The following is a 24,100-nucleotide window of genomic DNA, read 5'->3' on the forward strand; positions in this document are numbered from 1 at the left end:
TTAATATTAATAACAATCATGGGCCATTCCTACAATAGTCATGCTATATTTCTTGTGTGTTGAAAAGTATAGTACAAGATTAACGCTACTACTACTACTACTACTACTGGTAGTGGTGGGAGCAGGGCAGTGGTAGTCCAGTGGTTAAGGCTCTGGGTTACTGATCACAAGGTCAGCGGTTCAAGCCCCAGCACTGCCAAGCTACCACTGTTGAGCCCTTGAGCAAGGCACTTAGCCCTATCAGCTCCAGGGGCGCCGTACCATGGCTGACCCTGCGCTCTGACCCCAGCTTCCAGATGAGTTGGGATATGCGAAAACCTTTTAATTGCATATGTACAGTAGCTCAATATTTTGTCCCCCATCAGGTTTACACCTTTCTGGTCAGTAGTGGCACAGTGTGTAAGTAACTGAAAGCATAGTGTGTGCAATATTTTGCATTCCTCATGATGATATAAGCCTACTTAATGCAACAAGAACTGCAATTTGATTTATACTTCTACTGGAATAAAAATTGCAACTGAGTCAAAACAGTTCTGATTATAATTCTCAATTCAAATATTTGTGTGTTGAACTGCATTGAGTGTACCATGCTGTGAGCAAAAACCAAATTACATCAATTCCACCACATGACTATTACTATTTATATATCACTATGTTTGTGTGCACAAAAAGCCTGAGGAAGTACAAGACTCAAGCATGTTAACGGCTGTGGCTTTGAAGACATTCTTTTGTGTGATCGTTGGTTTTAGGTCCGCCCCCTCGCCTGTTCTCAAGTAGGTCCTGTGGAGAGAGAATAAATAGGCGGGCATTGCGCGGGGCTTCTTTATTGAGCAGCTTGACTTTGTGAGAGCAGCACCATGTCTGGAAGAGGAAAGGGTGGCAAGGGACTCGGCAAAGGAGGCGCTAAGCGCCACCGTAAGGTTCTGCGCGATAACATCCAGGGTATCACTAAGCCGGCTATCCGCCGTCTGGCTCGCCGTGGTGGTGTTAAACGTATATCCGGTCTGATCTACGAGGAGACTCGTGGTGTACTGAAGGTGTTCTTGGAGAACGTCATCCGCGATGCAGTCACATACACCGAGCATGCCAAGAGAAAGACCGTCACCGCTATGGATGTGGTGTATGCCCTGAAACGCCAGGGACGCACTCTTTACGGCTTCGGCGGTTAAACGCTTACCTACCAAATAACGTTAACACAACGGCTCTTTTAAGAGCCACCCAAATGTTACAAAATGAGCTATTGTTTCTTTTAGTGTGTGTGTGTGTGTGTGTGTGTGTGTGTGTGTGTGTGTGTGTGTGGCGAAGAAGGGGAGGAAAGAACTATTTTTTTAAGTCTCTGACTAATAGAATTTGGAATAATTATAGATGAATTCTAATAAGGTAAAACCTTGCACAAACACTACGGTTTTGTCTCAAAGTCTATATATTTATATACTATATATATATATATATATATATATATATATATATATATATATATATATACACCATACTTGTCTGTGCGTGTGCGCGCACAAAACGGCGGGCAGGGAAACAAAGCGTAGCTCAGGGGCGGGGAGAGGAACGGGAGAGGATAGGACGAGGGCGGAGCCTTGTATGACGAGGTTTGGATTTGTGACCAATAATACGACTCCTTTCCCTTGTACGTAATTACAATGCAGGTCTGTAAATAGAGAGGCGGCGAGGCGGCTCTTTTCCATTCTCTCGCAGTTTCCTCGAGAAGCAGCATTATGCCTACTGATCCAGCAAAGACCGCGCCCAAGAAGGGCTCCAAGAAGGCTGTTACGAAGACGGCCGGCAAAGGAGGCAAGAAGCGCAGAAAGTCAAGGAAGGAGAGCTACGCTATCTACGTGTACAAGGTTCTGAAACAGGTGCACCCTGATACCGGCATCTCTTCTAAGGCGATGGGCATCATGAATTCCTTCGTGAACGACATTTTCGAGCGCATCGCCGGTGAGTCTTCTCGTCTCGCTCACTACAACAAGCGGTCCACCATCACTTCCAGGGAAATCCAGACCGCCGTGCGCCTGTTGCTTCCCGGTGAACTTGCAAAGCATGCCGTGTCCGAGGGCACAAAGGCTGTCACCAAGTACACCAGCTCAAAGTAAAGCTTGTACTCGCCGTCTTTAAGCTAAAAACCAACGGCTCTTTTAAGAGCCACCCATTTTTTCATACAAAGAGCGGTCTTCTTTGCGGGGGCAGCAATTCTCGCCGCCCGCTGAATATGACCTTTTGTATAACGAGGTAAGTAATCAAACCTTCGCATTAGAGTTACAGTAGTCCAGCATAATTTGAAGTATAGTCATGGCAGCACTGCTTAATTAGCATGAGAGCTATAGTTGCAGAACAGCACAACATCATTTAATTTTGAGCTATATTTGCACATCATCTTTTGAATTAGGGCCACAGTCGCACAACCGTGTTTCCCATCAGGGCCCTAGCAGCACAACATAATTTGAATTAGAACCATAGTAGCACAGCATTATTTGAATTGGAGTCATAGTAGCAGACCATTGTTCTGCTAACTGTTGTGCTACTATGACTCCAATTCAAATAATGTTGTGCTACTAGGGCCCTGGTGGGATACACTGTTCTGCTCCTATAGCTCTAATGCTAATGGTGTTTCACACCTGGGCCATAGCAGCACAACATAATTTAAATTAGAGCCATATTTGCACAACATCTTTTGAACTAGTGCAATGGCAGCACAACAGTGTTTTCCATTATCGCCCTAGCAGCACAACATAATTAGCATTAGAGCTACAGTAGCAGCACAGTGTTTCACATCAGGGCCCTAGTGGCACAACATAATTTGAAATTGGGCCATGGTTGCACAACAGTGTTTTACATCAGGGCCCTAGCAGCACAACATACTTTGATTTAGAGCAATAGCAGCACAACGTCATTTGAATTGGAGTTATATTTGGCCAAAATAATTTGATTTAGGGTCATAGTAGCACAACATAGTTCTGCTACTATAGCTCTAATGCTACCTATGTTGTGCTACTATGGCTCTGATTCGAATTATGTTGTGCTGCTAGGGCCCTGATGTGAAGCACAGTTAGCATTAGAGCCATAGTTGGCCCACATAAATTGACTTAGAGCCATAGTAGCACAACATGATTTAAATTAGAGTCATAGTTGGCCAGCATAATTTGAATTATAGTCATAGCAGAACAACATAATTAGCATTTGAGCTATAGTAGCAGTACAGTGTTTCACATAAGTGCCCTAGCAGCACAACGTAATTTGAATTAGAGTCATAGTAGCAGAGCATCATTTGACTCAGAGCCATCGTTGGCCAAGATCATTTGGATTAGAGTCATAAAGGCACAACATAATTAGCATTAGAGCTATAGTAGCAGTACAGTGTTTCACATCAGGGCCCTAGAGGCACAACATATATTAACTTAGAGCCATAGTTGGCCCATATGGGCATGACATAATTAGCATTAGGGCTATAGTAGCAGCACAGTGTTTCACATCAGGGCCCTAACAGCACACCATAATTTGAATTAGAGCCATAGTAGCAGAGCATCATTTGACTCAGAGCCATAGTTGGCCCACATAAATTGACTTAGAGTCATAGCAGCACTACATAATTAGCATTAGCGCTATAGTAGCAGTACGGTGTTTTACATCAGGGCCCTAGCAGCACAACATAATTTGTATTAGAGCCATAGTAGCACAACATTGTTCTGCTACTATAGCTCTAATGCTAACTATGTTGTGCTACTATGGCTCTAATACAAATTATGTTGTGCTGCTAGGGCCCTGATGTGAAACACAGTTAGCATTAGAGCTATAGTAGCAGTACAGTGTTTCACATCAGGGCCCTAGTAGCACAACATAACTCGAGTTAGAGTCATAGTAGCACAACATTGTTCTGCTACTATAGCTCTAATGCTAACTATGTTGTGCTACTATGGCTCTAATACAAATTATGTTGTGCTGCTAGGGCCCTGATGTGAAACACAGTTAGCATTAAAGCTATAGTAGCAGTATAGTGTTTCACACCAGGGCCCTGTAGCCACATCAGGGCTGGGGTCTCTAGCAGCACACCATCATGTGAATGAGAGCGATAGTAGCACACTGTACTTTGAATTAGAGTCATATCAGCACTACATAATTAGCATTAGAGCTACAGTAGCAGAACAGTGTTTTACATCAGGGCCAGGACAGCACAACATTATTTGAATTTGGGCCACAGTAGCGGAACAGTGTTTCCCACTAGGGCCATAGCAGCAAAACAAAATTGAAATTAGAGCCATAGTTGGCCAACATAATTTGACTCAGAGCCATAGTTGGCCCACTTCAATTGACTTAGAGTCATAGCAGCACTACATAATTAGCTTCAGAGCTATAGTAGCAGCACAGTGTTTCACATCAGGGCCCTAGAGGCACAACATATATTAACTTAGAGCCATAGTTGGCCCACATGATTTGTATTGGAGTCATATCGGCATTACATAATTAGCATTAGGGCTATAGTAGCAGCACAGTGTTTTACATCAGGGCCCTAGAGGCACAACATATTTTAAATTAGATCCATGGTAGCACAACATGATTTAAATTGGAGTCATAGTTGGCCAACATAATTTGAATTATAGTCATAGCAGCACTACATAATTAGCATTAGAGCTATAGTAGCAGTACAGTGTTTCACATCAGGGCCCTAGCAGCACAACATAATTTGTATTAGAGTCATAGTAGCACAACATAGTTAGCATTAGAGCCATAGTAGCAGAACAATGTTGTGCTACTATGACTCTAACTCAAGGTATGTTGTGCTGCTAGGGCCCTGATGTAAAACACAGTTAGCATTAGAGCTATAGTAGCAGTATAGTGTTTCACACCAGGGCCCTGTAGCCACATCAGGGCTGGGGTCCCTAGCAGCACACCATCATTTGACTGAGAGCCATAGTAGCACAACGTACTTTGAATTAGAGTCATATCAGTACTACATAATTCTCATTAGAGCTACAGTAGCAGAACAGTGTTTCCCACTAGGGCCATAACAGCACAACATGATTTGAATTAGAGCCATAGTAGCAGAGCATCATTTGACTTAGAGCCATAGTTGGCCAAGATCATTTGGATTAAAGTCATAGTAGCACGACATAATTAGCACTAGAGCTGTAGTAGCAGCACAGTGTTCCACATCAGGGCCGTAGCAGCACAACACAATTTGAATTAAAGTCTTAGTAGCACAACATTGTTCTGCTACAGTAGCTCTAATGCTACCTATGTTGTGCTGCTAGGGCCCTGACGTGAAACACAGTTAGCATTAGAGCTCCAGTAGCAGCACAGTGTTTTACATCAGGGCCCTAGAGGCACAACATATTTTAAATTAGAGCCATGGTAGCACAACATGATTTAAATTGGAGTCATAGCAGCACTACATAATTAGCATTAGAGCCATAGCAGCACTACATAATTAGCATTAGAGCTATAGTAGCAGCACAGTGTTTCACATCAGGGCCCTAGCAGCACAACACAATTTGAATTAAAGTCATAGTAGCACAACTTTGTTCTGCTACAGTAGCTCTAATGCTACCTATGTTGTGCTGCTAGGGCCCTGACGTGAAACACAGTTAGCATTAGAGCTCCAGTAGCAGCACAGTGTTTCACATCAGGGCCCTAGCAGCACAACATAATTTGTATTAGAGTCATAGTAGCACAACATAGTTAGCATTAGAGCTATAGTAGCAGAACAATGTTGTGCTACTATGACTCTAACTCAAGGTATGTTGTGCTGCTAGGGCCCTGATGTGAAACACAGTTAGCATTAGAGCTATAGTAGCAGTATAGTGTTTCACACCAGGGCCCTGTAGCCCTGTAGCCACATCAGGGCTGGGGTCCCTAGCAGCACACCATCATTTGAATGAGAGTGATAGTAGCACACTGTACTTTGAATTAGAGTCATATCAGCACTACATAATTAGCATTAGAGCTACAGTAGCAGAACAGTGTTTTACATCAGGGCCAGGACAGCACAACATTATTTGAATTTGGGCCACAGTAGCGGAACAGTGTTTCCCACTAGGGCCATAGCAGCAAAACAAAATAGAAATTAGAGCCATAGTTGGCCAACATAATTTGACTCAGAGCCATAGTTGGCCCACATAAATTGACTTAGAGTCATAGCAGCACTACATAATTAGCATTAGAGCTATAGTAGCAGCACAGTGTTTCACATCAGGGCCCTAGAGGCACAACATATATTAACTTAGAGCCATAGTTGGCCCACATGATTTGTATTGGAGTCATATCGGCATTACCTAATTAGCATTAGGGCTATAGTAGCAGCACAGTGTTTTACATCAGGGCCCTAGAGGCACAACATATTTTAAATTAGAGCCATGGTAGCACAACATGATTTAAATTGGAGTCATCGTTGGCCAACATAATTTGAATTATAGTCATAGCAGCACTACATAATTAGCATTAGAGCTATAGTAGCAGTACAGTGTTTCACATCAGGGCCCTAGCAGCACAACATAATTTGTATTAGAGTCATAGTAGCACAACATAGTTAGCATTAGAGCTATAGTAGCAGCACAGTGTTCCACATCAGGGCCCTAGCAGCACAACACAATTTGAATTAAAGTCATAGTAGCACAACTTTGTTCTGCTACAGTAGCTCTAATGCTACCTATGTTGTGCTGCTAGGGCCCTGACGTGAAACACAGTTAGCATTAGAGCTCCAGTAGCAGCACAGTGTTTCACATCAGGGCCCTAGCAGCACAACATAATTTGTATTAGAGTCATAGTAGCACAACATAGTTAGCATTAGAGCTATAGTAGCAGAACAATGTTGTGCTACTATGACTCTAACTCAAGGTATGTTGTGCTGCTAGGGCCCTGACGTGAAACACAGTTAGCATTAGAGCTATAGTAGCAGTATAGTGTTTCACACCAGGGCCCTGTAGCCCTGTAGCCACATCAGGGCTGGGGTCCCTAGCAGCACACCATCATTTGAATGAGAGTGATAGTAGCACACTGTACTTTGAATTAGAGTCATATCAGCACTACATAATTAGCATTAGAGCTACAGTAGCAGAACAGTGTTTTACATCAGGGCCAGGACAGCACAACATTATTTGAATTTGGGCCACAGTAGCGGAACAGTGTTTCCCACTAGGGCCATAGCAGCAAAACAAAATAGAAATTAGAGCCATAGTTGGCCAACATAATTTGACTCAGAGCCATAGTTGGCCCACATAAATTGACTTAGAGTCATAGCAGCACTACATAATTAGCATTAGAGCTATAGTAGCAGCACAGTGTTTCACATCAGGGCCCTAGAGGCACAACATATATTAACTTAGAGCCATAGTTGGCCCACATGATTTGTATTGGAGTCATATCGGCATTACATAATTAGCATTAGGGCTATAGTAGCAGCACAGTGTTTTACATCAGGGCCCTAGAGGCACAACATATTTTAAATTAGAGCCATAGTTGGCCAAGATCATTTGGATTAAAGTCATAGTAGCACGACATAATTAGCACTAGAGCTGTAGTAGCAGCACAGTGTTTCACATCAGGGCCCTAGCAGCCAACACAATTTGAATTAAAGTCATAGTAGCACAACATTGTTCTGCTACTGTAGCTCTAATGCTAACTATGACTCTAACTCAAGTTATGTTGTGCTGCTAGGGCCTGATGTGAAACACAGTTAGCATTAGAGCTCCAGTAGCAGCACAGTGTTTCACATCAGGCCCTAGCAGCACAACATGATTTTAATTAGAGCCATAGTTGGCCAAGATCATTTGGATTAGAGTCATAGCAGCACTACATAATTAGCTTCACAGCTATAGTAGCAGCACAGTGTTTCACATCAGGGCCCTAGAGCCACAACATATATTAACTTAGACCCATAGTTGGCCCACATAATTTGTATTGGAGTCATATCAGCATTACATAATTAGCATTAGAGCTACAGTGGCACATCAGTGTTTAACATCAGGGCCAGGACAGCACAACATTATTTGAATTAGAGCCATAGTAGCACAACATAGTTAGCATTAGAGTCATAGTAGCACAACATTGTTCTGCTACTATAGCTCTAATGCCAACTATGACTCTAACTCAAGGTATGTTGTGCTGCTAGGGCCCTGATGTGAAACACAGTTAGCATTAGAGCTCTAGTAGCAGTATAGTGTTTCACACCAGGGCCCTGTAGCCACATCAGGGCTGGGGTCCCTAGCAGCACACCATAATTTGAATGAGAGCCATAGTAGCACAACGTACTTTGAATTAGAGTCATATCAGTACTACATAATTCTCATTAGAGCTACAGTAGCAGAACAGTGTTTCCCACTAGGGCCATAACAGCACAACATGATTTGAATTAGAGCCATAGTAGCAGAGCATCATTTGACTTAGAGCCATAGTTGGCCAAGATCATTTGGATTAAAGTCATAGTAGCACGACATAATTAGCACTAGAGCTGTAGTAGCAGCACAGTGTTCCACATCAGGGCCCTAGCAGCACAACACAATTTGAATTAAAGTCATAGTAGCACAACATTGTTCTGCTACAGTAGCTCTAATGCTACCTATGTTGTGCTGCTAGGGCCCTGACGTGAAACACAGTTAGCATTAGAGCTCCAGTAGCAGCACAGTGTTTCACATCAGGGCCCTAGCAGCACAACATAATTTTAATTAGAGCCATAGTTGGCCCACTTAAATTGACTTAGAGTCATAGCAGCACTACATAATTAGCATTAGAGCTATAGTAGCAGCACAGTGTTTCACATCAGGGCCCTAGAGGCACAACATATATTAACTTAGAGCCATAGTTGGCCCACATGATTTGTATTGGAGTCATATCGGCATTACCTAATTAGCATTAGGGCTATAGTAGCAGCACAGTGTTTTACATCAGGGCCCTAGAGGCACAACATATTTTAAATTAGAGCCATGGTAGCACAACATGATTTAAATTGGAGTCATAGTTGGCCAACATAATTTGAATTATAGTCATAGCAGCACTACATAATTAGCATTAGAGCTATAGTAGCAGTACAGTGTTTCACATCAGGGCCCTAGCAGCACAACATAATTTGTATTAGAGTCATAGTAGCACAACATAGTTAGCATTAGAGCTATAGTAGCACAGTGTTTCACATCAGGCCCTAGCAGCACAACACAATTTGAATTAAAGTCATAGTAGCACAACTTTGTTCTGCTACAGTAGCTCTAATGCTACCTATGTTGTGCTGCTAGGGCCCTGACGTGAAACACAGTTAGCATTAGAGCTCCAGTAGCAGCACAGTGTTTCACATCAGGGCCCTAGCAGCACAACATAATTTGTATTAGAGTCATAGTAGCACAACATAGTTAGCATTAGAGCTATAGTAGCAGAACAATGTTGTGCTACTATGACTCTAACTCAAGGTATGTTGTGCTGCTAGGGCCCTGATGTGAAACACAGTTAGCATTAGAGCTATAGTAGCAGTATAGTGTTTCACACCAGGGCCCTGTAGCCCTGTAGCCACATCAGGGCTGGGGTCCCTAGCAGCACACCATCATGTGAATGAGAGCCATAGTAGCACACTGTACTTTGAATTAGAGTCATATCAGCACTACATAATTAGCATTAGAGCTACAGTAGCACAACAGTGTTTTACATCAGGGCCAGGACAGCACAACATTATTTGAATTTGGGCCACAGTAGCGGAACAGTGTTTCCCACTAGGGCCATAGCAGCAAAACAAAATTGAAATTAGAGCCATAGTTGGCCAACATAATTTGACTCAGAGCCATAGTTGGCCCACATAAATTGACTTAGAGTCATAGCAGCACTACATAATTAGCATTAGAGCTATAGTAGCAGCACAGTGTTTCACATCAGGGCCCTAGAGGCACAACATATATTAACTTAGAGCCATAGTTGGCCCACATGATTTGTATTGGAGTCATATCGGCATTACATATTTAGCATTAGGGCTATAGTAGCAGCACCGTGTTTTACATCAGGGCCCTAGAGGCACAACATATTTTAAATTAGAGCCATAGTTGGCCAAGATCATTTGGATTAAAGTCATAGTAGCACGACATAATTAGCACTAGAGCTGTAGTAGCAGCACAGTGTTCCACATCAGGGCCCTAGCAGCACAACACAATTTGAATTAAAGTCATAGTAGCACAACTTTGTTCTGCTACAGTAGCTCTAATGCTACCTATGTTGTGCTGCTAGGGCCCTGACGTGAAACACAGTTAGCATTAGAGCTCCAGTAGCAGCACAGTGTTTCACATCAGGGCCCTAGCAGCACAACATGATTTTAATTAGAGCCATAGTTGGCCAAGATCATTTGGATTAGAGTCATAGCAGCACTACATAATTAGCTTCAGAGCTATAGTAGCAGCACAGTGTTTCACATCAGGGCCCTAGAGGCACAACATATATTAACTTAGACCCATAGTTGGCCACATGATTTGTATTGGAGTCATATCAGCATTACATAATTAGCATTAGAGCTACAGTGGCACATCAGTGTTTAACATCAAGGCCCTAGCAGCACAACATAATTTTAATTAGAGCCATAGTAGCACAACATAGTTAGCATTAGAGCTATAGTAGCAGAACAATGTTGTGCTACTATGACTCTAACTCAAGTTATGCTGTGCTGCTAGGGCCCCGATGTGAAACACAGTTAGCATTAGAGCTCTAGTAGCAGTATAGTGTTTCACACCAGGGCCCTGTAGCCACATCAGGGCTGGGGTCCCTAGCAGCACACCATAATTTGAATGAGAGCCATAGTAGCACAACGTACTTTGAACTAGAGTCATATCAGTACTACATAATTCTCCTTAGAGCTATAGTAGCAGAACAGTGTTTCCCACTAGGGCCATAACAGCACAACATGATTTGAATTAGAGCCATAGTAGCAGAGCATAATTTGACTTAGAGCCATAGTTGGCCAAGTTCATTTGGATTAAAGTCATAGTAGCACGACATAATTAGCACTAGAGCTGTAGTAGCAGCACAGTGTTCCACATCAGGGCCCTAGCAGCACAACACAATTTGAATTAAAGTCATAGTAGCACAACATTGTTCTGCTACAGTAGCTCTAATGCTACCTATGTTGTGCTGCTAGGGCCCTGACGTGAAACACAGTTAGCATTAGAGCTCCAGTAGCAGCAAAGTGTTTCACATCAGGGCCCTAGCAGCACAACATAATTTGAATCAGAGCCATAGTTGGCCCACTTAAATTGACTTAGAGTCATAGCAGCACTACATAATTAGCATTAGAGCTATAGTAGCAGCACAGTGTTTCACATCAGGGCCCTAACAGCACACCATAATTTAAATTGAAGCCATAGTAGCAGAGCATCATTTGACTTAGAGCCATAGTTGGCCAACATAAATCGGATTATAGTCATAGCAGCACAACATAATTAGCATTGGAGCTATAGTAGCAGCACAGTGTTTCACATCAGGGCCCTAGCAGCACAACCGAATTTGAATTAAAGTCATAGTAGCACAACATTGTTCTGCTACTATGGCTCTCATGCTACCTATGTTGTGCTACTATGGCTGTTATTCGAATCATGTTGTGCTGGTAGGTCCCTGATGTGAATCACAGTTAGCATTAGAGCTATAGTAGCAGTACAGTGTTTCATATTAGGGCCCTAGAGGCACAACATATATTAACTTAGAGTTGGCCCACATGATTAGTATTGGAGTCATATCGGCGTTACATAATTAGCATTAGAGCTACAGTGGCACATCAGTGTTTTACATCAGGGCCAGGACAGCACAGCATGAATTGAATTTGGGCCACGGTAGCGGAACAGTGTTTCCCACTAGGGCCATAGCAGCACACCATAATTTGAATTAGAGCCATAGTTGGCTAACATAATTTTAATTAGAGTCACATCAGCACTACATAATTAGCATTAGAGCTACTGTAGCACAACAGTGTTTGACATCAAGGCCCTAGCAGCACAACATATTTTAAATTGGAACTACAGTAGCACGCCATCATTTGACCTAGAGCCATAGTTGGCCAAAATAATTTGAATTAGAATCATAGTAGCGCAACAGAATTAGCATTAGAGCTATAGTTGAAGAACATTGATCCACATCAGGGCCATAGCAGCACAACATACTTCCATTCAGGGGCATAGTAGCACAACAAAATCTGAATTAGGGCTATAGTAAAACAACATAATTTGAATTAGAGCCATAGTTGGCCAACATAATTTGAATTAGAGCCATAGTAGCACAACATCTTTTGAATTAGAGTCATAGTAAGACTACATAGTTAGCTTTAGAGCTGTATTAGCAGAACAGTGTTTCACATCAGGGCCATAACAGCACTACATCATTTGAATTAGAGTGATGGCAGCACAACATATTTAGCATTAGAGCTACTGTAGCACAACAGTGTTTCACATTAAGGCCATAGCAGCACAACTTAATTTGAGTTTGGCTTCGTGCAGCACAAAGGTATTCAGTGTTAGGGTTAGGGTTACCACTGTTCAATTGAGGGTTAGAGCGGCCTGAATGGAACAGGGTTAGGGTTAGGGTTAGCACTGTTCGAATTAGGGTTAGTGCAGCCTGATCTGATTGGAATTAGGGTTAGGGTTAGCACTGTTTGAATTAGGGTTAAAGCAGCCTGAGTGACATGGAATTAGGGTTAGGGTTAGCACTGTTCAAATTAGGGTTAGCGCAGCCTGAGTGACATGGAGCTAGGGTTAGGGTTGGCACTGTTCAATTTAGGGTTAGTGCAGCCTGATCTGATTGGAATTAGGGTTAGGGTTAGCACTGTTTGAATTAGGGTTAAAGCAGCCTGAGTGACATGGAATTAGGGTTAGGGTTAGAGTTAGCACTGTTCGAATTAGGGTTAGTGCAGCCTGATCTGATTGGAATTAGGGTTAGGGTTAGCACTGTTTGAATTAGGGTTAAAGCAGCCTGAGTGACATGGAACTAGGGTTAGGGTTAGAGTTAGCACTGTTCGAATTAGGGTTAGCGCAGCCTGAGTGACATGGAGTTAGGGTTAGGGTTGGCACTGTTCGAATTAGGGTTAGTGCAGCCTGAGTGACATGGAATTAGGGTTAGGGTTGGCACTGTTTGAAGTAGGGTTAAAGCAGCCTGAGTGACATGGAACTAGGGTTAGGGTTAGAGTTAGCACTGTTCGAATTAGGGTTAGCGCAGCCTGAATGACATGGAGTTAGGGTTAGGGTTGGCACTGTTTGAATTAGGGTTAAAGCAGCCTGAGTGACATGGAATTAGGGTTAGGGTTAGAGTTAGCACTGTTCGAATTAGGGTTAGTGCAGCCTGATCTGATTGGAATTAGGGTTAGGGTTAGGACTGTTTGAATTAGGGTTAAAGCAGCCTGAGTGACATGGAACTAGGGTTAGGGTTAGAGTTAGCACTGTTCGAATTAGGGTTAGCGCAGCCTGAGTGACATGGAGTTAGGGTTAGGGTTGGCACTGTTCGAATTAGGGTTAGCGCAGCCTTGAGTGACATGGAATTAGGGTTAGCACTGTTGAATTAGGGTTAGGGTTGGCACTGTTTGAAGTAGGGTTAAAGCAGCCTGAGTGACATGGAACTAGGGTTAAGGTTAGAGTTAGCACTGTTCGAATTAGGGTTAGCGCAGCCTGAACGACATGGAGTTAGGGTTAGGGTTGGCACTGTTCGAATTAGGGTTAGCGCAGCCTGAGTGACATGGAGTTAGGGTTAGGGTTGGCACTGTTCGAATTAGGGTTAGCGCAGCCTGAGTGACATGGGGTTAGGGTTAGGGTTAGGGTTGGCACTGTTCGAATTAGGGTTAAAGCAGCCTGAGTGACATGGAACTAGGGTTAAGGTTAGAGTTAGCACTGTTCAAATTAGGGTTAGCGCAGCCTGAACGACATGGAGTTAGGGTTAGGGTTGGCACTGTTCGAATTAGGGTTAGCGCAGCCTGAATGACATGGAGTTAGGGTTAGGGTTGGCACTGTTCGAATTAGGGTTAGCGCAGCCTGAGTGACATGGGGTTAGGGTTAGGGTTGGCACTGTTCGAATTAGGGTTAGCGCAGCCTGAATGACATGGAGTTAGGGTTAGGGTTGGCACTGTTCGAATTAGGGTTAGCGCAGCCTGAGTGACATGGGGTTAGGGTTAGGGTTGGCACTGTTCGAATTAGGGTTAGTGCAGCCTGACCTGATTGGAATTAGGGTTAAGCGGGCAACGAGGCACACCTGTCGGCCTGGGACTACTAGAGGACGGGACCGTGCACGAGGCGCGCCAGGCCGAGTGGCGAAGACCAGACGATGACAAAGACATAGGGAGTCCGGCTGCGGGAGGCACACGGGGAGTTTGCACACCTGCTCCATACACTAACACATGTGCTTCACACAGCCCACAAGAGCCAGCGTTCCCAATACTACGCACAGCACTCACACACTGCCAATGCGTCAGACACATTGACAAGGCTCGCCGTTCACGTGAAACACACGCTGTTCCACCGACATGGCTGTTACTCACCCCTTTTTACACTGCACTCTGCACCAAATGCGCCGAGCGATGGCTCGAGCGCCAGGCGCGCGGTGCACTTCCGTGCAAAACGCGAGCGACCACTGCTCTCTATTTGGCCATGACGGGCCTCGGGGAACACTTGCAAGCCCGTACGCGCGAAATGTGTGCATAATAGCGCGGGACCTTGTCTTCGGTGTCTTATTTACGACGAGAAACGCTGCGAGAAAACACACTCGCGAGCGTGTCGCGGAAGCGCACTCATTCGGCGGCGGCCCGGTTGAGTCTACAACGTTCTCATGCTCGGTTTTAAGACCGGCCCACCAGCAGAGGGGCGGGAGGTTTCTGTGTGTTACACAGCGTATTCAGAGTCTGACTCGCACTGAGATACTAGAGATACTAGAGAGATGGCCGAAGTTGCTCCCGCGCCCGCCGCCGCGCCGGCTAAAGCGCCGAAAAAGAAAGCAGCGTCGAGGGCCAAGAAAGCCGGCCCCAGCGTCGGCGAGCTCATCGTCAAAGCGGTTTCCTCGTCCAAGGAGAGGAGCGGTGTGTCGCTCGCCGCCCTGAAGAAAGCCTTGGCCGCCGGCGGATACGACGTGGAGAAGAACAACTCCCGCGTCAAGCTCGCTGTCAAGGGTCTCGTGCTGAAGGGAACTCTTCTACAGACCAAAGGGACCGGCGCGTCTGGCTCTTTCAAGCTAAACAAGAAGCAGACCGAAGCCAAGAAGCCCGCAAAGAAGACCGCAACTAAGGCGAAGAAGCCCGTCGCTGTTAAGGCGAAGAAACCCGCCGCGGCGAAGAAGCCCAAGAAGGTGGCGGCCAAGAAACCTGTTGCCGCCGCCAAGAAGTCCCCGAAGAAGGCAAAGAAGCCCGCAGCGGCTGCTAAAAAAGCCACCAAGAGCCCGAAGAAAGCGAAAAAGCCGGCGACTCCTAAAAAAGCAGCCAAGAGCCCCAAGAAAGCAAAGACCGTGAAGCCCAAAGCGGCGAAGCCCAAGGCTGCAAAGGCGAAAAAGACAGCGCCCAAGAAGAAGTAAACCTTTTTGTTTGTTTGTTTATTTCATGTCTACCTTAACTAAACGGCTCTTTTAAGAGCCACCTATATTTTCCCCCAAAGAGCAACATTTTGCATCCTCCCATGATGAAAGTGAAAGCGAATACAAGATAGGGATTTATGACATATGAATACGCAAACTATGTAGAGTTTCAAAACAGCGACAGACACAGGTATAGAGATGCTTATGATTACATGATATATGCTATATGTATCGTTGTACACATTTCACATGAATGTTGTATTCTGATCCCTGTGTCTCCCATGAGCGCGCGCTAAATCCTCAGTCACACACACAGAGAGACTATTGGGGAGGGGTGTGTGTGTGTGTGTGTGTGTGTGTGTGTGTGTGTGTGTGTGTGTGTGAAGGGGGGGGGGGGGGGGGAGGTTAAGGCTGAATGAGGTTCACGATTTGTGCATTTGTGATTGGATGTTGATCACATGGCGTTCTAAGCCAATGAGAGAGTGGCTGTGTTGCCTATATCATTGAGTTTTCAGCGCGAAGCGTTCACTATTATCGACTTGTTCCTTGAACAAATCTGATCTGCAGCAAAATGAGTGGAAGAGGCAAAACCGGTGGTAAAGCCAGGGCCAAGGCCAAGACTCGCTCATCCAGGGCAGGACTGCAGTTTCCTGTAGGCCGTGTGCACAGGCTTCTGCGTAAAGGCAACTACGCTGAGCGCGTCGGTGCCGGCGCTCCCGTTTACCTGGCGGCTGTGCTGGAGTATCTGACCGCTGAGATTCTGGAGTTGGCTGGCAACGCTGCCCGTGATAACAAGAAGACTCGTATCATTCCCCGACACTTGCAACTCGCCGTGCGTAACGATGAGGAGCTGAACAAACTGCTCGGCGGAGTGACCATCGCTCAGGGTGGTGTGTTGCCTAATATTCAGGCTGTACTTCTGCCTAAGAAGACTGAGAAGGCTGTCAAGACCAAGTAAAGTCGTCCAATGCTGTGTTTGTCAGTACCCAAAGGCTCTTTTAAGAGCCACCCACTTTGACTCAAAAAGTGCAAGTTTGTTACTTTGTGTATGCTTTGTGTATATCATTGTATTCAATCTAGAAAGTTGCACCCAATAGATTCACATTTAATAGGGCCCATTTGAATAGTCTAATAAACATGACATTCTCATTAGGGACTTAGAAGCATAAATATAACCGGGAAGTATGCTGGTTAAACAAGGTCTGAAAAGTGAAACTAAATTGCGACGGCCGTTTTTGTCTAACTACAGAACAGAGGAAAACAGTGCTGCGCAAGAGAGCTGCGGGAGGGGGGGGGGTTCAAACTATGGCGCTGACTAGGTCTAAGCCAATAATCGTCGAGTGACGTTTAGCGATCGATCCAATGCAAGACGAGAGGTTTCGAGACGCCCAATGAACGCGAGGCGTCGTTCAGGCTTAAAAAGCCAGCGTTTGCTAGCGCTTTTTATTCTGTTTTTCGTCCGCGAAGTGCAGAGCGCTCAACGCTATGGCAAGAACTAAGCAGACTGCCCGTAAATCCACTGGTGGCAAGGCGCCCAGGAAGCAGCTCGCCACCAAGGCTGCTCGCAAGAGCGCTCCGGCTACCGGCGGCGTGAAGAAGCCTCACCGTTACAGGCCCGGCACCGTGGCTTTGAGAGAGATCCGTCGCTATCAGAAGTCTACTGAGCTGCTCATCCGCAAGCTGCCCTTCCAGCGCCTGGTGAGAGAAATTGCTCAGGACTTTAAGACTGACTTGCGTTTCCAGAGCTCCGCTGTGATGGCTTTGCAGGAGGCGAGCGAGGCATACTTGGTCGGCCTGTTCGAGGACACCAACCTGTGCGCCATCCACGCCAAGAGAGTGACCATCATGCCCAAGGACATTCAGCTGGCCCGCCGTATTCGCGGAGAGCGCGCTTAAACAATAACTCTGTCCAGTATATACAAAGGCTCTTTTAAGAGCCACCTCATTGTCTCAGTAAAACGAGCAAGTCTATACCGTGGTTGTTTTAAACACATGATTATATAGTGTCTAGTTTAGAAGAATGGAGCGTTCAGGAAACCTGATTTTGTGGCTCTGTCGCTGAGCATTTTGTGTATTTTATTATAGATTATTTTAATACTTGGCGACAGTAGTAGTAATAATAAATGCAAAAAGAAGGTCGCTTGCTGTTCTGCACGGAGCGTGACTGCCATCTTGTGGCCAAAGTGTCACTTCCCATTCTCGTGTTCTCGTTTGTATTCTAAGGGAGACAAACAAACCAAAAACCAATCAATTGCATTCATCATAGTATTAATTCTCTCACATATAACTTTAGTATGCTGACTACGATTCTGACCATTTAAACATGGTTTTTATGCGTTAGGAACAATTTGACATAACATGAATCTAAAGCACTATATGTATGTTCTCTTTCGGTGTCGTGTCCCTGTGCATATAAGTCCAAACCTGACCACACACACACACACACACACACACACATATATATATATATATATATATATATATATATATATATATATAATGTTTATATGTATTTGTGTGGGAAAATGTGCAATACCAAGAGCAACACAATGAAATGAATGAATAGTGGCCCTCTCCAAGTACTCATGGACACTAGTGGAATTTTATATTATATTTTAGATTAGATTTATTGTTGACTTTATTGTCATTGTGCAAGATACATGTACAGAGCTAAGAGAATGCATTTCGCATCTGCTCAGAGGTTCGTTAGATAGATAGAAATATATATATATATATATATATATATATATATATATATATATATCTGTATATACATGAATGTGGCAGAATGTACAGTAAGGTATATACAGATACACATAAATATAATAGTAGTGCAGATGGAAGTGAGGCACAATATGTGTAGAGAATGCGGAGTATACAAAAAACAATATGTAACATTTACATATACAGTGCTTATACAGTGATCTAAGGGTGTAGTGTAAAGTTCAGTGTGGTGATTTTCATTTTCCATTTTATTTTTTAGGGCCTGGAGCAGTGCAGTTGCTGTACCACACAGAAATGGTACAGCTGTAGAAGTTCTCCAGTATCCTGTAGCACAGACAGGACTTTTAAAGTGTCCTCAGCAATCACAGGCGTTGTTGAGACAAGTCAAGAGGTCAGGTCAAGAAGCTTTTATTGTCATTTCAACCATATATAGCTGATGCAGTACACAGTGAAATGAGACAACGGACCCTTCACATCCCAGCCCTGATGCTACATTAAACAACAATTCCAGAAACAGAACACACAGGGCTGGTAAGTGTCCTTGCCACATAAAGTGCATGTGTGCAACCTGGTGCAAACAGTGCAAAGACAACACAAGACAGTGCAAGACAACACAAGACAGTGCAAGACAACACAAGTCAGTGCAGGACAATCCATAAAACACATAATAGCTCCGCCAGTGAACCTGTTGTGACAAGACAATTTGAACAAAATTGAAGAGTAGCAAAAATGTAAACAAAAAGAAAAAGTGTTCTGCAAAGGAGCAATATAGCAGCAGTTCAGAAAGGATGTGCAAGAAACGCATTTAAAAAGTTTCTGGTATTGAAGTGATGTAATCTGAGTGGTACTGAAGTCATGGGTGTGCGAAGTAGAGAGAAGAGTTCAGTGACCAGGTGAGATCCTCGAAGGTAAGGACTTGAAGTAACTTGAGGCTGAATTCACACTCCACAACATCTCTGTTGGTGTGAATTACTAGGCGCTGGATCTCCTTCCTGAAAGCAGTCTCATCTTTACCTCTGATCAGGCCTACCATTTGTGGTGTCATCAGCAAACTTGATGATGCTTTCTAAGGCCTAGGCAGGTAAGCACTCATTAGTGGAAAAGTGAATATAAGTAAGGGTACAATACGCATCCCTGAGTGTGGGACTGGAGTAGGTGAAGGTGTTCAAGCAAGTCCAGGGTCCAGTTACAGAGATGTGTGCTGATGCCAAGAGAGAGAGAGAGAGAAAGAGAAAGAGAAAGAGAGAGTGGGAGACATATGTTAATCTAATGTGACATTATTGACTCTCTTTGGTCAAATTTTTTTTAAGGTTTTATTTGTGAATGTTGTTTGTTTGTTTGTGTGTGTGTTTGTTTGTTTGTTTGTTCTGATCTCATCTCAAACTATTAATGCGAAACCTTAGAGTAAATGCCTGTTCCATACACAATAATCACACAAAATGATGTGAGCATCAATTTCTTTAATGTACATTTTTCTGCCACATGTAAACATTGCCACACGATGGCAGTCAAGCTCTACAACGTCCACCGACCTCTGCCTTTATTAGGAATATCCCTGTATACCCTTAAACACTAGTATGAAGTGTTTTTGGTCTTTTTTTTTTTTTTTTTTTTTTTTTTTTTTTTTTTTTTTTTTGTTTAAGTTTTGCTTGTGTATGTTGTTTGTTTCTTTGTTTGTTTGTATACTGTATACCCTTAAACACTAGTATGAAGTGTTATTCGTGTATGTTGTTTGTTTGTTTGTTGTGATCTCATCTCAGACCTAATTCTTCTACTACATCTACTACTACTACTACTACTACTACTACTACTACTACTACTACTACTAACAACCATGATCCTAATAATTATTCTTAGTAAGTTGAGGAATGAGTTAAGAATAGGGTTTGATGAATACCATAAATAATAATAATGATTGCTTAAGGCAGCATGGTGTGTAGTTCTGCATTGATCTTGACTGCTATTGTGTGACCAAATCTACAGATCTTAAGCACTAGTATGAAGTGTTTTTGGTCTATTTCTTTAAGGCTGTATTCGTGTGTGTTGTTTGTTTGTTTGTTTGTTTGTTTGTTCTGATCCATACACAATAATCAAACAAAATGATGTGAGCATCAATTTCTTTAATGTACATTTTTCTGCAACATGTAAACATTGCCACACGATGGCAGTCAAGCTCTACAACGTCCACCGACCTCTGCCTTTATTAGGAATATCCTTGTATACCCTTAAACACTAGTATGAAGTGTTTTTGGTCTTTTTTTTTTTTTTTTTTTAATTTTATTGTATTTTTTTTGTTTAAGTTTTGTTTGTGTATGTTGTTTGTTTGTTTGTATACTGTATACCCTTAAACACTAGTATGAAGTGTTTATGGTCATTTTTTTTTTTTTAAAGTGTTATTCGTGTATGTTGTTTGTTTGTTTGTTCTGATCTCATCTCAGACCTAATTCTTCTACTACTACTACTACTACTACTACTAACAACCATGATCCTAATAATTATTCTTAGTAAGTTGAGGAATGAGTTAAGAATAGAGTTTGATGAATACCATAAATAATAATAATGATTGCTTAAGGCAGCATGGTGTGTAGTTCTGCATCGATCTTGACTGCTATTGTGTGACCAAATCTAGCAATCTTAAACACTAGTATAAAGTGTTTTTGGTCTATTTCTTTAAGGCTGTATTCGTGTATGTTGTTTGTTTGTTTGTTTGTTTGTTTGTTTGTTCTGATCTCATCTCAAACTATTAATGCGAAACCCTAGAGTAAATGGCTGTTCCATACACAATAATCACACAAAATGATGTGAGCATCAATTTCTTTAATGTACATTTTTCTGCCACATGTAAACATTGCCACACGATGGCAGTCAAGCTCTATAACGTCCACCGACCTCTGCCTTTATTAGGAATATCCCTGTATACTCTTAAACACTAGTATGAAGTGTTTTTGTTCTTTTTTTTTAAACTACTTTTAACTACTACTACTACTACTACTACTAGTACTACCAACCATGATCCTAATAATTATTCTTAGTAAGTTGAGGAATGAGTTAAGAATAGGGTTTGATGAATACCATAAATAATAATAATGATTGCTTAAGGCAGCATGGTGTGTAGTTCTGCATCGATCTTGACTGCTATTGTGTGACCAAATCTAGCAATCTTAAACACTAGTATAAAGTGTTTTTGGTCTATTTCTTTAAGGCTGTATTCGTGTATGTTGTTTGTTTGTTTGTTTGTTTGTTTGTTTGTTTGTTCTGATCTCATCTCAAACTATTAATGCGAAACCCTAGAGTAAATGGCTGTTCCATACACAATAATCACACAAAATGATGTGAGCATCAATTTCTTTAATGTACATTTTTCTGCCACATGTAAACATTGCCACACGATGGCAGTCAAGCTCTATAACGTCCACCGACCTCTGCCTTTATTAGGAATATCCCTGTATACTCTTAAACACTAGTATGAAGTGTTTTTGTTCTTTTTTTTTTAAACTACTTTTAACTACTACTACTAGTACTACCAACCATGATCCTAATAATTATTCTTAGTAAGTTGAGGAATGAGTTAAGAATAGGGTTTGATGAATACCATAAATAATAATAATGATTGCTTAAGGCAGCATGGTGTGTAGTTCTGCATCGGTCTTGACTGCTATTGTGTGACCAAATCTAGAAAGTGCACATTCCTCTCTACCTTTTGTTGATTCAAAGGAATCAAGTCAAGTCAAAGGAATTGTTCACTTTATCAATGATGCCTGTCTACACTACATGGTATGTTATTAGGAAATATAAACAGAGATATATAGCATACACTGCATTTCCTATTCAGGTGAGCACTCAGTGAGCATACACACTCTTTGTGACAGTGGAGCAGTTACCAAGAAAAATGTGTCGTGATGCGCTAAGTTCTAGCATAATAGTTTGATTGACAGTTTGTACAAGTCAGCGTGACACTGTCCAAATACATAGAGACCTTACTGCATATTTTGCAGCATAGGTAAAAGATGCACACACTCACAGACAAAGTGTGTGGCCCTGTCCATATACTTCTGGACACTAGTGCAGATTGAGCACTGGGTTTGCTCAGCTTGTCAGCTCCTGCTGTGGTGGAATGATGTTCACGAATGATTTGTGAGTTCCTGTTCCTGCACTCATATTTGCATCAGCATCATCTGTCTCTAAAACTTCGTCCTATTGAATTGGATAAATAATATACATATATTTACTCAATGTTCTACAGCCCATGTAGGTACACACAATGCTCACTCATTCTGATGCTTGATGCAAATATTACCATAATCTCCTGACCTATGTGAGAGATGTATGGATAACTGACTACTACTACTACTACTTCTACTACTTCTACTAATTCTACTACTAATACGACTACTACTATTGCTACTACTGCTAATGCAAATAGTACCACATTAATAGAAATAAGAATAATGCTTGTTAATATTAATAACAATCATGGGCCATTCCTACAATAGTCATGCTATATTTCTTGTGTGTTGAAAAGTATAGTACAAGATTAACGCTACTACTACTACTACTACTACTGGTAGTGGTGGGAGCAGGGCAGTGGTAGTCCAGTGGTTAAGGCTCTGGGTTACTGATCACAAGGTCAGCGGTTCAAGCCCCAGCACTGCCAAGCTACCACTGTTGAGCCCTTGAGCAAGGCACTTAGCCCTATCAGCTCCAGGGGCGCCGTACCATGGCTGACCCTGCGCTCTGACCCCAGCTTCCAGATGAGTTGGGATATGCGAAAACCTTTTAATTGCATATGTACAGTAGCTCAATATTTTGTCCCCCATCAGGTTTACACCTTTCTGGTCAGTAGTGGCACAGTGTGTAAGTAACTGAAAGCATAGTGTGTGCAATATTTTGCATTCCTCATGATGATATAAGCCTACTTAATGCAACAAGAACTGCAATTTGATTTATACTTCTACTGGAATAAAAATTGCAACTGAGTCAAAACAGTTCTGATTATAATTCTCAATTCAAATATTTGTGTGTTGAACTGCATTGAGTGTACCATGCTGTGAGCAAAAACCAAATTACATCAATTCCACCACATGACTATTACTATTTATATATCACTATGTTTGTGTGCACAAAAAGCCTGAGGAAGTACAAGACTCAAGCATGTTAACGGCTGTGGCTTTGAAGACATTCTTTTGTGTGATCGTTGGTTTTAGGTCCGCCCCCTCGCCTGTTCTCAAGTAGGTCCTGTGGAGAGAGAATAAATAGGCGGGCATTGCGCGGGCTTCTTTATTGAGCAGCTTGACTTTGTGAGAGCAGCACCATGTCTGGAAGAGGAAAGGGTGGCAAGGGACTCGGCAAAGGAGGCGCTAAGCGCCACCGTAAGGTTCTGCGCGATAACATCCAGGGTATCACTAAGCCGGCTATCCGCCGTCTGGCTCGCCGTGGTGGTGTTAAACGTATATCCGGTCTGATCTACGAGGAGACTCGTGGTGTACTGAAGGTGTTCTTGGAGAACGTCATCCGCGATGCAGTCACATACACCGAGCATGCCAAGAGAAAGACCGTCACCGCTATGGATGTGGTGTATGCCCTGAAACGCCAGGGACGCACTCTTTACGGCTTCGGCGGTTAAACGCTTACCTACCAAATAACGTTAACACAACGGCTCTTTTAAGAGCCACCCAAATGTTACAAAATGAGCTATTGTTTCTTTTAGTGTGTGTGTGTGTGTGTGTGTGTGTGTGTGTGTGTGTGTGTGTGTGTGTGTGTGGCGAAGAAGGGGAGGAAAGAACTATTTTTTTAAGTCTCTGACTAATAGAATTTGGAATAATTATAGATGAATTCTAATAAGGTAAAACCTTGCACAAGCACTACAGTTTTGTCT

General features: G+C 42.9%; 4 protein-coding genes across 4 annotated transcripts; all 4 read left to right on the forward strand.

The window, feature by feature from the left end:
- The first annotated feature begins 725 nt into the window (after positions 1 to 725).
- Positions 726 to 23,898, forward strand: LOC124391707. The gene is made up of 5 exons (XM_046858455.1): positions 726 to 1,164; positions 16,976 to 17,387; positions 18,485 to 18,616; positions 23,430 to 23,453; positions 23,521 to 23,898. Exons 1-5 carry the CDS (start codon positions 858 to 860, stop codon positions 23,846 to 23,848), a joined length of 1,203 nt encoding a protein of 400 aa, XP_046714411.1. The 5' UTR covers positions 726 to 857; the 3' UTR covers positions 23,849 to 23,898.
- On the forward strand, positions 1,685 to 2,162 carry LOC124390973 (histone H2B-like). The gene has a single exon (XM_046857130.1). The coding sequence runs from the start codon at positions 1,731 to 1,733 to the stop codon at positions 2,106 to 2,108; it is 378 nt and encodes a 125-aa protein (XP_046713086.1). The 5' UTR covers positions 1,685 to 1,730; the 3' UTR covers positions 2,109 to 2,162.
- On the forward strand, positions 14,183 to 15,564 carry LOC124390970 (histone H1-like). Its single transcript, XM_046857126.1, has one exon. The coding sequence runs from the start codon at positions 14,875 to 14,877 to the stop codon at positions 15,499 to 15,501; it is 627 nt and encodes a 208-aa protein (XP_046713082.1). The 5' UTR covers positions 14,183 to 14,874; the 3' UTR covers positions 15,502 to 15,564.
- Positions 16,043 to 16,511, forward strand: LOC124390972 (histone H2A). The gene has a single exon (XM_046857129.1). It carries the CDS (start codon positions 16,073 to 16,075, stop codon positions 16,457 to 16,459), a length of 387 nt encoding a protein of 128 aa, XP_046713085.1. The 5' UTR covers positions 16,043 to 16,072; the 3' UTR covers positions 16,460 to 16,511.
- Positions 23,899 to 24,100: the final 202 nt, after the last annotated feature.

The sequence above is a fragment of the Silurus meridionalis genome, chromosome 9 (assembly GCF_014805685.1).
Source record: "Silurus meridionalis isolate SWU-2019-XX chromosome 9, ASM1480568v1, whole genome shotgun sequence".
Classification (NCBI taxonomy): Eukaryota; Metazoa; Chordata; class Actinopteri; order Siluriformes; family Siluridae; genus Silurus; species Silurus meridionalis.